The 12448-nt window shown below is 39.1% G+C and overlaps 1 protein-coding gene across 15 annotated transcripts in view; it reads left to right on the top strand.

Annotated features, from left to right (window-relative positions):
* Positions 1-12448, top strand: part of MCTP2 (multiple C2 and transmembrane domain containing 2) — a 142232-nt gene that overhangs the window by 78400 nt on the left and 51384 nt on the right. For all 15 annotated transcript variants that reach the window (XR_007379170.1, XR_007379171.1, XM_048956634.1 and 12 more), the window contains 4 exons: positions 3314-3500; positions 4420-4513; positions 7596-7698; positions 10062-10164. Coding sequence is in view for 13 of the 15 variants with exons in the window: in XM_048956634.1 (XP_048812591.1) it covers positions 3314-3500; positions 4420-4513; positions 7596-7698; positions 10062-10164 (487 nt within the window). In the remaining 2 variants the exon portion in view is untranslated. The remainder of the gene's footprint in view (positions 1-3313; positions 3501-4419; positions 4514-7595; positions 7699-10061; positions 10165-12448) is intronic.

Here is a 12448-nt window from a genome sequence, read left to right as displayed (position 1 = left end):
GTCTACTATACATCAGAATAGGACCATGTCAACCATCTCTCTGGCACCTGTGGCGTATGGAATCCCTTTCCAAATATTAACCTTAGGCACATCTTACTGTATACCGATGATGATTCTGACCTCTTTTGTGAAGGGCTTCCAAGGCTTCTGGAGGAAAAAAGGCAACCATTTCTCTTTGCATTGTCATATATACTTATGTGTATGTAAGGATACTTACCATTATTTGATGGACTGCTTGGAAGTGCTGAAGCCCAGCTCTTCCTAGTGAAATCTTCACATTTTATTCCTTGGTAAATTAAAACAAATTTAGTATATACTGTTCTGAAGTAAAGTTTCTCTGCAAAATTAATTGGAAAAGAGTGAATAAAAGATATGGCAGATAAATATAAGGGCTGTAAGCCATAATGTCAAAAGAGCAATCTTAAATGAAAACTAAAGCTGTGGCATATTTCTCTACAGGACTAGAGGTCGGTATAGAGGCTTAAGCTTCTATATTGATCAAGAAAAGGAAGAAAATGGTTTAATTGAGGTAACAGACCTCTATCCTCTGTAGAACATGCGTATGGCCATGTGTGAAATATTATGCCTGAGTTTAATTCCTTGATTTATGGAAGGGTGACAACAAACAGAGCCATTCTGTTCTGAAATAAAGTTACTACATTGTGAATTTAACTCAGGAGATCATTTGCATCTCCTCAGGTGCAAATAATCTGTGGATTTTGCTCTTTGCATTTAGATCTGGCTAATTTTCAGCAAAGCCTGTGGAATGCCTCCATTAGTTTTATGCCGTGGTCATCCCCATAGCCTCTTATTGCTTTCCTGTGACATAATTATCTATATAAGGTCGTTCGGATATGAAGCTGAGAGATGGAAAATGGAGGATTTCTCTTTCAGGAGGGTGGGAGATAATAGACTCAGTTTAGAAGTGTAGAAGTGCTTGTGTGAAAATTTCTGAGTGTATACATAGTAAATTGAACATCTAATTGCTTCGTCGAGACGCATCCATTATAGTCTGATCAGTTGCCTCCTATAACCTAATGAAACATTGTCTTTTTTTCTTAAGCCTTTCGCCATTTGCCAAGTGCAAATGTGGATTTTCTCTTCAGTTCCTCAAAAGAAACTGCAGCAGCATGCCATCACCTTGAGTGAACACAGATGTTTTTAGGAAGTTAGCTTGCACGGAAATCAGACATGATTTGAGGAAGAAATGCTTATACTCCATCTCCTGCTGCTTTCCCTTCCACATGTGCATCCCTCCTACCCCCACACCCTTATACTCAATCTTTTCCTTGACCTTTGGCTAATGAAATTCTTTGAATAAGTGAAACAATTCCAATTTGCCAAAACAAACTGGAATCGTATTTAACTTTGTCTTTGAGATACAAGAAGTTTCTAAGGTTATCTTCTGGTGGGAGCTGCACCATTCTCTGAAAGCTTTGTCTTTTCTCTCTCTTTTCACATGGACAGTTCTTAACCTAAAAATCAAACGCAGCTTTTCCTAGTTCTGCATTGTGTTTGAGTGGGTGTATGAAATGCTGATGTGGGAGATGTGGCCTGTGTGGCCAGCTGGACCACAGGGCAGCTGGGTGACCCTGAGTTTCTCTTTTCTCCTGGATTCAGACTCTTCATTTGTAAAAATAAAAATATAAAAAAAAAACAAAAACAAGTACAGTCCCCCTTTGCACTGAATACGTACGGTATCGGTAACACTGCTGTTAGTGCAGCAGAGGTGATGTTGAACTGAGGGGTGAAAATGATGAGGTCTTTCTGAAATGCTTGCCTTTTTCTTTTATTTTTGGTTTGTTTTCTGTGCATTTTCTCTTGTCGTATCTTTGAGAAGAGTCTAGGTATAGCAATGAGCTTGAAGTGTAACCTCTTGCACTTGGAAATTATGCAGAGACAGCCTACTTGCTGAACTGTGTTGGAACTCTTCCTGGCTTATTTTCCTTCTCTTTCAAAGCCACTTGAAAGCAGTTAATAAGAGTAAACTTGCAACCTGTTGTGTGCTCAGCATGGTGAATGATAAAGAGCACACTCAGAGCGAAGTCATCCCCATTGACTCTGGTCAGAAGCTTACACACAGAGCTGTGTTTGAATACACAGAGCTACTGGATGACTTACAAACTCATCAGAGCAATGAGTTTCACTTTGTAACATAGCTTGTTGGGTTTTCAGGCTGAAATGTTGGTTGTTTTTTTTTTTTTCCCACCTCCCTTAGCATTCACAGAAAATAGGCTGTTAAGAAGCGGAAAGCACACAATTTATAGCAGATGGGTATAAACTGCTCCAGCTCTACTACTGGAATGGGATCAATCAGGAACACTACATGCACCATTTACCCAGAAGAAACCCACCTGGGGGAACCCTGTGGAATTTTAGCCTATTAAGACAACACCTTAACAAGTTTAGTTTAAATAAAAACTTGTCGGCAGGCATTAAGCGGAGTGAAATCTCTCTCCCTCCATCATCCACTTGCCGTCCCTTGGGGGAATGTGACTCCCCTTGCACTGTGACAACAAAGCCTCTCCTTCCTGCTTTTGTTTAGCTTGTTCTTGAAAGCCAAGACCCACAGAGGTTCAGAGAAGTTCCACTCTATTTACTGGACTTCTAAATAGAAGGCATTTAGCCGAGCAAGGTGATTAGACTTTCAGTTGCATTGAGCTGCTCCCTTCACATGGATGTCTAGCAATCTCCCCTTTAGCCCATCCTTATCTTTTATTATTGTCTCTTCATAAATGTTTCTCTTTTTTTATTTTATTATTTTACATCAGATTAATGATGCATACAATGCGCTGAGGGTGGGGGGAGCTTTCAAGGCAGCCCTTTCCCCTGGGAAATATAACAGTACACTGAAAACGTAACTCTAGTAAGGCTTGTAAAAGAGATTGGGGCATACAGTATAATGTAGCATAAAATCGAGTATGTGACTTTAAAGAAACGAATCTATTTTAGGCTAATGTCTTAAATTTTGTTTGCCCCTTTCCTTTTCCCCAAGGCGAAGTAAAATTCTTTCAAATCCATCACAAAGCACCAGGGGATTTGAGAGGAGAAGTGAGGCAGGCCAGAGTTTTCTACTGTACAACCCAGACCTTTTACCTTTGCTTTACCAGTAGGTGAACCAGAAAGCAAAAACCAGCATTAGCTACAATGGAAACTGGCTGCTTTGTTTTCCATGTTTAGTTCCTTATGGGCATACACACGTGCATACCTCCACAAAGCTTTTGTTGCCTGCTTGCTACTGAAATCAATATTAAATATTGCTTTATTTTATTTACTTCCTCTTATTCATTAACCCTTGGCATTGTTGTTCTAGATGTAAAGTTGACATTTCTGCCCTGTCAATGAAGCAGACAAATTACTTAGAGCTGCCTCTGGAAAAACATCCGGGGTCCCTGATAATGCTGATTGCTGTCACCCCTTGTACGGGAGTGTCCATCTCTGATCTGTGTGTCTGCCCTCTGGGAGACCCCAGTGAAAGAAAACAGATTGCACAGCGCTATGTGAGTTTGCATTTCTTTTTTTTTTTCTTTTTTTTTTAACCCCTTTTCTGCTTCTTTTGGCAAACCATCCAAAACTGCAACCAAAACAAAGACAAAAAGAGAAGGGAAAAAAGAAATAAGATTTGTCCAGTCATAATAGCATGTCTCTTACCACAGAAAACTATTACTTGGAAATAGTTATTGTCTTTAGAATGACAAGTAGATTGGCATGGCGGATAGACTAGAGCAATTTGGATGCTTGTATTTGTTGAGTTTTAAGCTAATGCTTTCCTTTGAAAACTTGAATTATGTTAAGACCTTATCATGAGGAATGAGAGACTTTGAATATCAAGGAAAGAGAAAATAGTACTTAGTTTTCTTTTCTCCTTTGGGATGATATGGAATATGTTTTGAATTTTCATGTTTGGGTGGACTGATTCATTTGATGGCTTCCATGCTTCAATCCTTTTAAGCTGAGCATGAAAGAATAACCCTGTCTCTCTGTAAAATGGGGTGTGATTCTGAAGCACGATGAATTCAAATAACTTGATAACACTTTGAAGAGCACCTGATTTAGAGTGCTATCTTCCTAGACCCATGCTGCTTCTCCAGATCTACCTCTGTCTCATATTTTGTTTTGATGGGCAGATGATATTTCCATAAGCAAGCAGAGTTCCTTCAGTCTCCATCATGAAATTAATGTGTAACTTAAGTGAACTAAGAATCCTCTTAAGAGCTGCTAGTTGAGATGTCGTGAAATTTAGGTTTTGCTATGCGTTGAGAAGCAGATAGTGGAAGGATGTACACAGATATTGGCTGCTAAACTGAAATGCTCTAGAAACAGGGAATGAATATTAGTAAACCATTTTGTAGTTCATCAATTTGTTTCTTACTGAATTACAACTTAATGTATCCTAACAAAATGTTTTTCTCTTTGCAGAGTATAAAGAATTCCTTTAGAGACATGAAGGACGTTGGTTTCTTACAGGTCAAAGTTTTAAAGGCAGTTGACCTCCTGGCAGCAGATTTTGCAGGTATTCCATTTCTGTTTTCCAGCATCTGATGCAATAATATATTTGGAGTGTTATTTACACTGACTGTTGAACAAAGGAAAGCAAATCTCATTGCTTCTTTGCAATGTGAAGCCTGCCCCAAGAAACTGAGATGCAAAATATCTTTGACTTGCACTCCCAAAATGTGTGGGGCTAACACTTTTTAAAAATACAACTTCATATTGTTTCTCCAGGGAAGGGCTAGAGAATTGATATTGTTGTGTACTGACTGCCAGGATATTATTATTTTTATTATCATCTTCTCCAGGATTCTGGAGACCTTTTAATTCCCCTTTGTATCTTGCAGCATCTCGTAATTCACAGTCACAGCATTGTGTGCTGTATATTTGCTGACAGACTGCTTTTTTTTTTTGGTTTTGTTTTTTTGGTCAAGGATAACTTGTTGATAAAGGCAAGAACGATGCTAGAGAGAAAACACTCTTGCCCCATTCTCTGGAATTCATGCAGACAGTGTAACATAAGAGAACACTGCTCCTAAAATAAGGACCAAAGGATAAAACCCAGCATTAATCATGGTTCTATTTCAGTTTCAATTCCCTGCATCGGGAGAGATTTCTGCAGATACTGGTACTTCAAATAACTGAATAATTTAATTTGAAAACAAAGGAAAAAAGCCTTCCAATAAGGAAAGGTAGCTTGTGCAGCAACTTTGCAATGGCGAAGCACGACCTTTGTCAAATGACAATGCTAGTGCTGTATCAAAATATGTAGGTGGTGTTTAGGGAAAGAACTGAGCTTAGGAGGTTTGGGGCTCTTTGGAAAACTTCACTGATGCTAAAGCAGTTCCATCGGTGATGGATTTGGCTCCCTTTCCCTCAGTTCTTAACCAGGAGCATTTGGGTGGATTATGAACATTGGAAGAGGCGCACAGGTTCTTGATTCTGCAATTGAAAGACTTTTCATACAGGGTTTGTGACACACATTCCTTGTGCATAGCGGGGAATGAAATTCTGCTTAAGTAAAAGGTTACTCAGTCTGTCATTATATTCAAAATAACCCAGGCTTTGAGCCTGATTCATGAAGCAAATGACAAATTGTTTTTCAATGGCAGGGCTGAAAATATCCTAGTATTATGCTGTAATAGACCCACCAAATTGCAAAAGGATGCAGCCATTTTAGGTAAAAATAGCATAATTTCTGATCATGTAATGAGAGACATAAAGATTAATTATCTGTTCTGAGCCATTCATAAATGATTAGTGCAGCAATTATGGGCTTCCATAATAGAGCCCTCCTAGAGCAGTGCCATATTTCCTGCATTACCAGAGAGACTGCTCAGATTTATTGTTATTGATAAAAGTAAACTCAAAGTCCGGCTAAAATCTGATAAAGGAATAATTGTGGAGACAATAAGAAGCACACAGATTTCTGAAGGCTTAATAAAGGAACTGTCTGAGCAGGTGGCATTCCCTCCCTGTGCTGTCCCTCAGCAGTAACAGTTCTCAGGTGTGCAAACTTCTGGAGGTGAGAAGCGTTGTGTCACCTTATACCTTGTTCCTTACTTGGTGTGATTGGGAATTCTGTTTGCTTATGTTAATGCTGTAGATCTGAAGTGCAGGTTTCTATCCCGTGGAAACAACACAGCTCCTGCTTTGATCAGTGTTTTGGAAATCCATACTCTGCCATTTGATACAAATTTTAGGCAAGTTTCCGCACAGATGTACCAAATATGTACAAGTTCTTCAGGCAGAGCCAGCCCAGTTTGAGCTTTCCACACTTGAATATTCCTAGATAATAGTTTGTTGATGTGAAAATGACTTTCTGCTTTATTGGATGTTTTCGGCGTGTGCATGGGAGTTCTTCTTAAATGCTGCATTTGCTCACTGACCAAAAAAATAGCATTCAGAATATCAGATTATACAGTGGGATTGTTTTTGGCACGTACCAGTTTGCATTTCAAGCAGTTTCTCTGAAGTGCTGCTTTTCAGGGAGTGGGCACGTAAGCTGAAAAAAAGACAGATTCTAGTAGTGTACACAGTTCTTAAATTTTACCAATATTGAACTAATCAATGCCCACAGTTTACATACTGAAAAGATTCCACGTTATTTCGTATATTTTTCAGAGTAAGAACCTTAATAGCCCTTCATTAATAGTAGATTACAAAAAAGAAAGCTTTGGCTTTAATATCTTCACCCTACTTCCTAAATCCCTGCATTGCTGCCGTACTTTCTTGCATATGTAGAAGTTAGGCTGGGTAGTCTGTGGCTGAATTGTACATGAAAACTGACAATGAGATTAAATCAGATACTGAGTCAGACATACTGATAAACGGAGCTCTGCTCGTGGTGCAAACTGCTGAGCTGCATTATACTCTGAAAGCTACAAATTCATGCAGTGTGCTTTATCAAAACCATATATTAATGCATTAGCAAACATCTGCACTGTAATATGTCCCACACCAGCATCCTTCTCTTTAGAAGGTTTTGTTTACCCTATTTGGTTTTTGGTTTTAAATACCCTGCCCGCTTCACACCTGGATTCTGCAGTTGGATCTTTTAGTTGATTTGGGTTTTACTGAAGCTGCAGTGCTGTGTAGGGTCTCCTTAGCTTCAAGGATTTGCTCACATGGAATTGGCTGATGAAGTGATACCGATACAGACACAGTGCCATGCGTCTCTTCTTGTGGTGTGCCTAATTAATCCTGTAATCAACTGGAGAAGACCACACACACTAAGAAGAGGGTGAAAGAGCTGTAACTGAAGCTCTGGCACTCTCCTGAGTCAGAGTGACAGTACCATTTCATGTCATCTGAGTAGTTGTCAACTTGAGGAGATCAGAGATTATTCCTTGTAAATCTCAGATTTCAGGTATTAGAGCAAAGACACCTGAGTGGATTATAAAATGGTGTTGATTTCAAAACTGAAGACGCAGTGGTGATATTGTTTATTTAGCACAAGTCATTCCACAGGTGGGAGGCAACTTCCAGTTACCTTGACACCAGTCAAGTTCGGTGGCTGTACTACAACAAAAGAATGCATGCTAACCACAATGACAGGTCCACTTTTCTTATTTTTTAATTCCAGTCTGATTTTCTTTCCATAGGTAAAAGTGATCCTTTCTGTGTGTTGGAGCTGGGAAATGACAGTCTTCAAACGCACACCGTTTATAAGAACCTCAATCCAGAGTGGAACAAAGTTTTCACATTGTAAGTGAATTGCTTTTGAAAACATGATGAAACACCAAACAGTTAGCAGCTTATCTATAAAAGCTATTGACTTTGGAAAAATACAAAGGTCAAGTTAAAGATATGTCATTTTTTCATAGTGAGAAGAGGATGTTGGAGAAATATCAAATATAACTCAATTGGAGCTTTTTGCCTTTTAGTAGTTCTTGCATGGAGTTTATTAATAGAAGTCATTAAAAGAAGAATTACTGTGATATTTATAGGAAGAATCATGACTGGACATAATGGAGTTGTATCTGGATCCAAGAGATAATATAATGGAAAGTTATGACCAGATACTCATGCCTACGTTTTCCATAATTTAAAATAAAATGTTTCATGGCAGAATACCTCATTTAATTTATAAGCAACAGGAACAATGTGAGCTCTAATTTTCTGCTTGTTTCTTATGAATTTAAACTAATCAAAGATTGCTTAACGCAAATTAGAAGCTTAGATTTTTATGAAAACAAAAGCACGTGTTTTGGGGGTGAATTCATGAGTAAGAAAAAGTGATAGTTCAGTTACTGACAGTCAAATTCTTTATCTTCCTTTATGTTTTGTGATATCTGATTGAAATAAATATCTCCAAGGTTGTAATAGTCTGTGTCAAAGGAGGAAATGGTGAGGGCTGGCAGTCGAGCATTTGTAGCGTTTATAGAAGAATGGAAGAACGGTTTGAGAATTACAGATTTCTTGCAAAAGCAACATTCCAAAACACTTAGCTGGATGCGAACACAATAAAAAACATCAGATCTCTTTGATAGAAGTACTTTGCTGGATTTCTGTTTAATTCATGGATGCAGCTGAATTCATGTCTCTTGGAGTCCTTTCCTTTCCTTTGCTTTGTCTGTTTTCAGGAAGTTCCCACTCGTTGTTTATTCTGTGATGGTGCCAACAAATGAGTCTTTTTGGATGTTCAGACAATAAAATAAACCTTAATAAGAATCCCAAATCTTTTTTTTTTTTTTTTTAAAGGAAGTTTGTTTCTATACTTCCTGAGAGTCTCAGAAATGTCAGCTGCAGGCTATCACTAACTTTCTTATTGCTGGTGCACGGCCACTCTGAGCAGCAAATTCACAGAGCCTATCAGGTTCCCACAACTCTCTTTAGATTTCTTTTTTTTTTTTCCCCTTTAATCAAGATCAAACTACTTAAAAGCTATTGGTGATGATTTAGAGCAGAGTGGATTGTTCTTAGTGAATCCCTTTCAGATGGAGCATTTAATACCACCAAAGAGCCTTTCCTGTAATACTTGGTTATTCTGCAACGCACTTATTGTGTCACACTGTGGGTTTCTTAATATTTTATACCACTGGTGGCTATGATGTATGGAAAACTGTAATAGTTTGTTAGAGGTATGTGGAAGTTTGGTTGCTGAAGTGAGGGAGTTTTGATGTATTTTAAAGACAAGGTCTTGTAAATAGTGCATATGTCATGCAGATCGTTCCTGGGTCACACTGAAGAACACACTGTGGCTGCTAGCTGGAGGGACACGCAGGTATCTTTGAGCTCCTGACTCTGCTCTGCAAAGAGCAAATCCACAGTGTCAAAGGGAGAGGTTGCATGAGCGGGACTGCCCTGAAATGGCCTTCTAGGGAGGATAGCTGCACTGATTTAAATGACAAGCAGGTGCCACGCCATGTGCCTCTTCCTTTAATTCTAGCATGTGGTAGAGGGAAAAGAGGAGATAATGAATGCAACTCATAAATCAGCTCTGGTTACCCGGGTTTTGCAAGCACACATGTAACTTCTCTGAAATGAGTCTGATCTACTAATGATCTGATAAAATACTCAGGATCGAGTGCCTGCTGCCACACTAGTTGAAAATTTGAATTGAATGGAATAAAAATATTGTACATTTGGCCTTTAATTAGGGTTGTTAGGTTTATTATTTTTGAAGTAATTGGTTTTGCTAATAGTTTAAAAGGAACGTAATAGCTCAAGTCAAATGAAATTACATGTTTTGCTTCTTGGATTATTTTTCACATATGCACATATCCTGGAGCCTGGTTTTCAATTCAGTCCTGGACCCCTCCTGGCCACCAGCTTTCTCTGTTTGAGAGAAGAGTTAATCCACCCTTACAATCAACATAGATGCACAAAAAATGCCACCGTCTGGTAGTTGTTTATTCTTCACCTAGTTATGTGACTGCAACACGAGGGAAAAGCTTGGGGAATATCCATCATTTGATTCAATTTTTTTGGAATTTAATTAAACTCTAGTTTTATACTCCAAGGTAATACAAACTTAATTAGTAAAACAGCATTCTCAGATCTTTGTGGGGAAGATTGCGTGAATGTGTATCGAATATCACTGTTTGTGTCTGCCCTTTTCATTACAGCCCTATTAAAGATATTCATGACGTTCTGGAAGTGACAGTGTTTGATGAAGATGGAGATAAACCCCCTGATTTTCTTGGGAAAGTTGCTATCCCTTTGCTGTCTGTAAGTTACCTTCATACATCTTTCAAACATTGGTGGTTTCACTGGGAACGAGTTGTGTTTCCATTCTTCTTAGTGCAAAGCAACAATGATTTGGAGACAAACAGCTTTAGTGACCTGTATGTGCCTTAGCTGGCAGTGTTTGTAGTCCTCTTTAGTGTAACAAGCATTGCCAGCCCATTTTAATAGAAATTTAGTTGATTGGAAAGAAAATTGCAGAAGTGTCTGTACTTCATCAGCACTACATGCCATGTAGGTCTGAAAACATAATTGAGTTGTTCTGTGTGTTTCCACATCATCTTCCGAAGGTAACATTTTATGCATGTCTTTGTTCTGTCTTGCTTCTTTTTGCTCCAGGAAAGTAATTGCACATCACAGTAGGATTGACTAGAGATAGCTGTTGTTATTGGCACAGCTGAATAAAATTACCTAAAAGGGGTGTTTTCTGCTCCACAGTGCTTTTAAAGACGGGTGGCTTTTGTTCTGTAAACAAATATGTGAAGAGTGAATGCTACCACGGGAGTATAAAATCAAAACTGGAAACAAAGCAAGCTCAGGGGAAAAGAGTTGCTCTGGAGATGAAGGAGTGTTAAAGGTTTTTCTGAAATGGCCAAAGAAAGGCCAAGCTAAAGAGAAGGGAACATGAAAGGGTTGTTATAAAGCATTAATAGAGAAATGGGTCAAAGCAGTTTTGTGTAGGGTAAGACTGATTTAATTTGGAACAAGGCTGGTAATAACAGAGTAAACCAGATCAAGAAGATGCAAACAGCTCCATGTGTGTGTTTGCAGTATCATAGAAGGTTCTGGTAAATTTTGCAGTAAAGTTTGCAAATAACTTTCTGGGTTGTTGCTTTTGTTAAATCAGTAGCTGAGCATAAGTCTCATGGACTCTTATATCATTCCAGTTCTGTAAGCACACTAACTTCAAGCGTGGGATTTCCCTTGAGTTTTGAAGCATCACATTTTGCAGTCGATTCCTTATAGAAAAGAGAGGGTATTGCAGGCTGTGCATGAGTACTGCCTTGTGCTCCATGCAAATATTCATGCTTACGGCATATCACACAGTGTGAGCAATACTTGCAGTAGTGCAAACCTTTTGGTAATGCACAGTGTGATGCTGTGGGTAATAGCTCTCCTGAATAGGCAGTCGGTGAGTCTTGATTGAAATTACAGAGTACAAAATTGCCATAGTGTTTTGAAGCATTCCTGTGAAGGAATATTCACCTCTGCAGAAAGGCTGGCACGCATCTCTCACATTCAAGGCAAAAGAGTTTGACTCTTAGAGGTGGGCAACTGCAGGGAAAGCTCTGTTGTGGGAATGAGTTAGTGGGGCTCCATCCTTGCTGAAAGTGGAGTGATGGTAAGTTTCTAGAGAGAAAGCAAAAATTCCATTAAATCAAAGCAGCCCCTCAGGGTCAGCTGGGAAATATATGGACGCAGGTTAGGTAAGGGACCAATCAAGATCAGAAGGGGGAAGTTGAACTACAAATATTTGATGTTTCCAAATAAATAATGAAATGCCTGAAAAGCTCTTGAACCGTTTTAGAAAATATGATCACAGCTTAAAGAATGCTTTATAGTGGTAAAGGAACAGGCTAATATGCTCCAGTTCTGTTACTATTTTGTTTATGTATATTTCTTGTGCATTTGAGTTGAAAGCAATGTGGCTTCTGAATTTCTTCAGGAACGTGTTTTTATGTTGATTTTCATCCACTGTGTGCTTTTTCTGAGCTATTCTGGAGTCCAGATTGTGGGCATACTTGGGATACAGAACCATAGAATGGCCTGGAGGTGACCTTAAAGGTCACTAAGTCCCAGCCTCTCTGCTGTGGGCAGGGTTGCCAACCACCAGATCAGGCTGACCGGGGCTCCATCCAGCCTGCCCTTAGGTAAGGTGGATAAGACATGCGTGAACTGCAGCAGTGGCTGTGGGGTAAATACCGGGCTTAAGGAGCCTCAATGCTGCATTCAAGCAGCAATGCTAGGCAGAGATGCTCTATCCATCCATTAGGGCCAGAGACCTGGGTACTGCTTGACTGGGGTCACTGTAGGCAGAAAAATAATAAAACTTCCATTTGGGGACTTTGTGGAACAGATATGTTCATTTTATATATTCGTACCTTGTGTTTAAGCTGCCTTGTGTTGTCTGCCTCCATGGCTTACACTGCAAGTTCTGTTTGAGTCTGGGGATGCTTTAGATTATTTGTCTATTTTTTAGTGGCTTGAGTCTTCAGTATGTCCACTTTCAGAACAATATTAAAGTCAGTTTGGCACGAAGGATGATTTG

Source organism: Lagopus muta, chromosome 10, assembly GCF_023343835.1.
Source record: "Lagopus muta isolate bLagMut1 chromosome 10, bLagMut1 primary, whole genome shotgun sequence".
NCBI classification, from domain to species: Eukaryota; Metazoa; Chordata; class Aves; order Galliformes; family Phasianidae; genus Lagopus; species Lagopus muta.
This window is presented reverse-complemented; position numbering and strand designations above follow the sequence as displayed.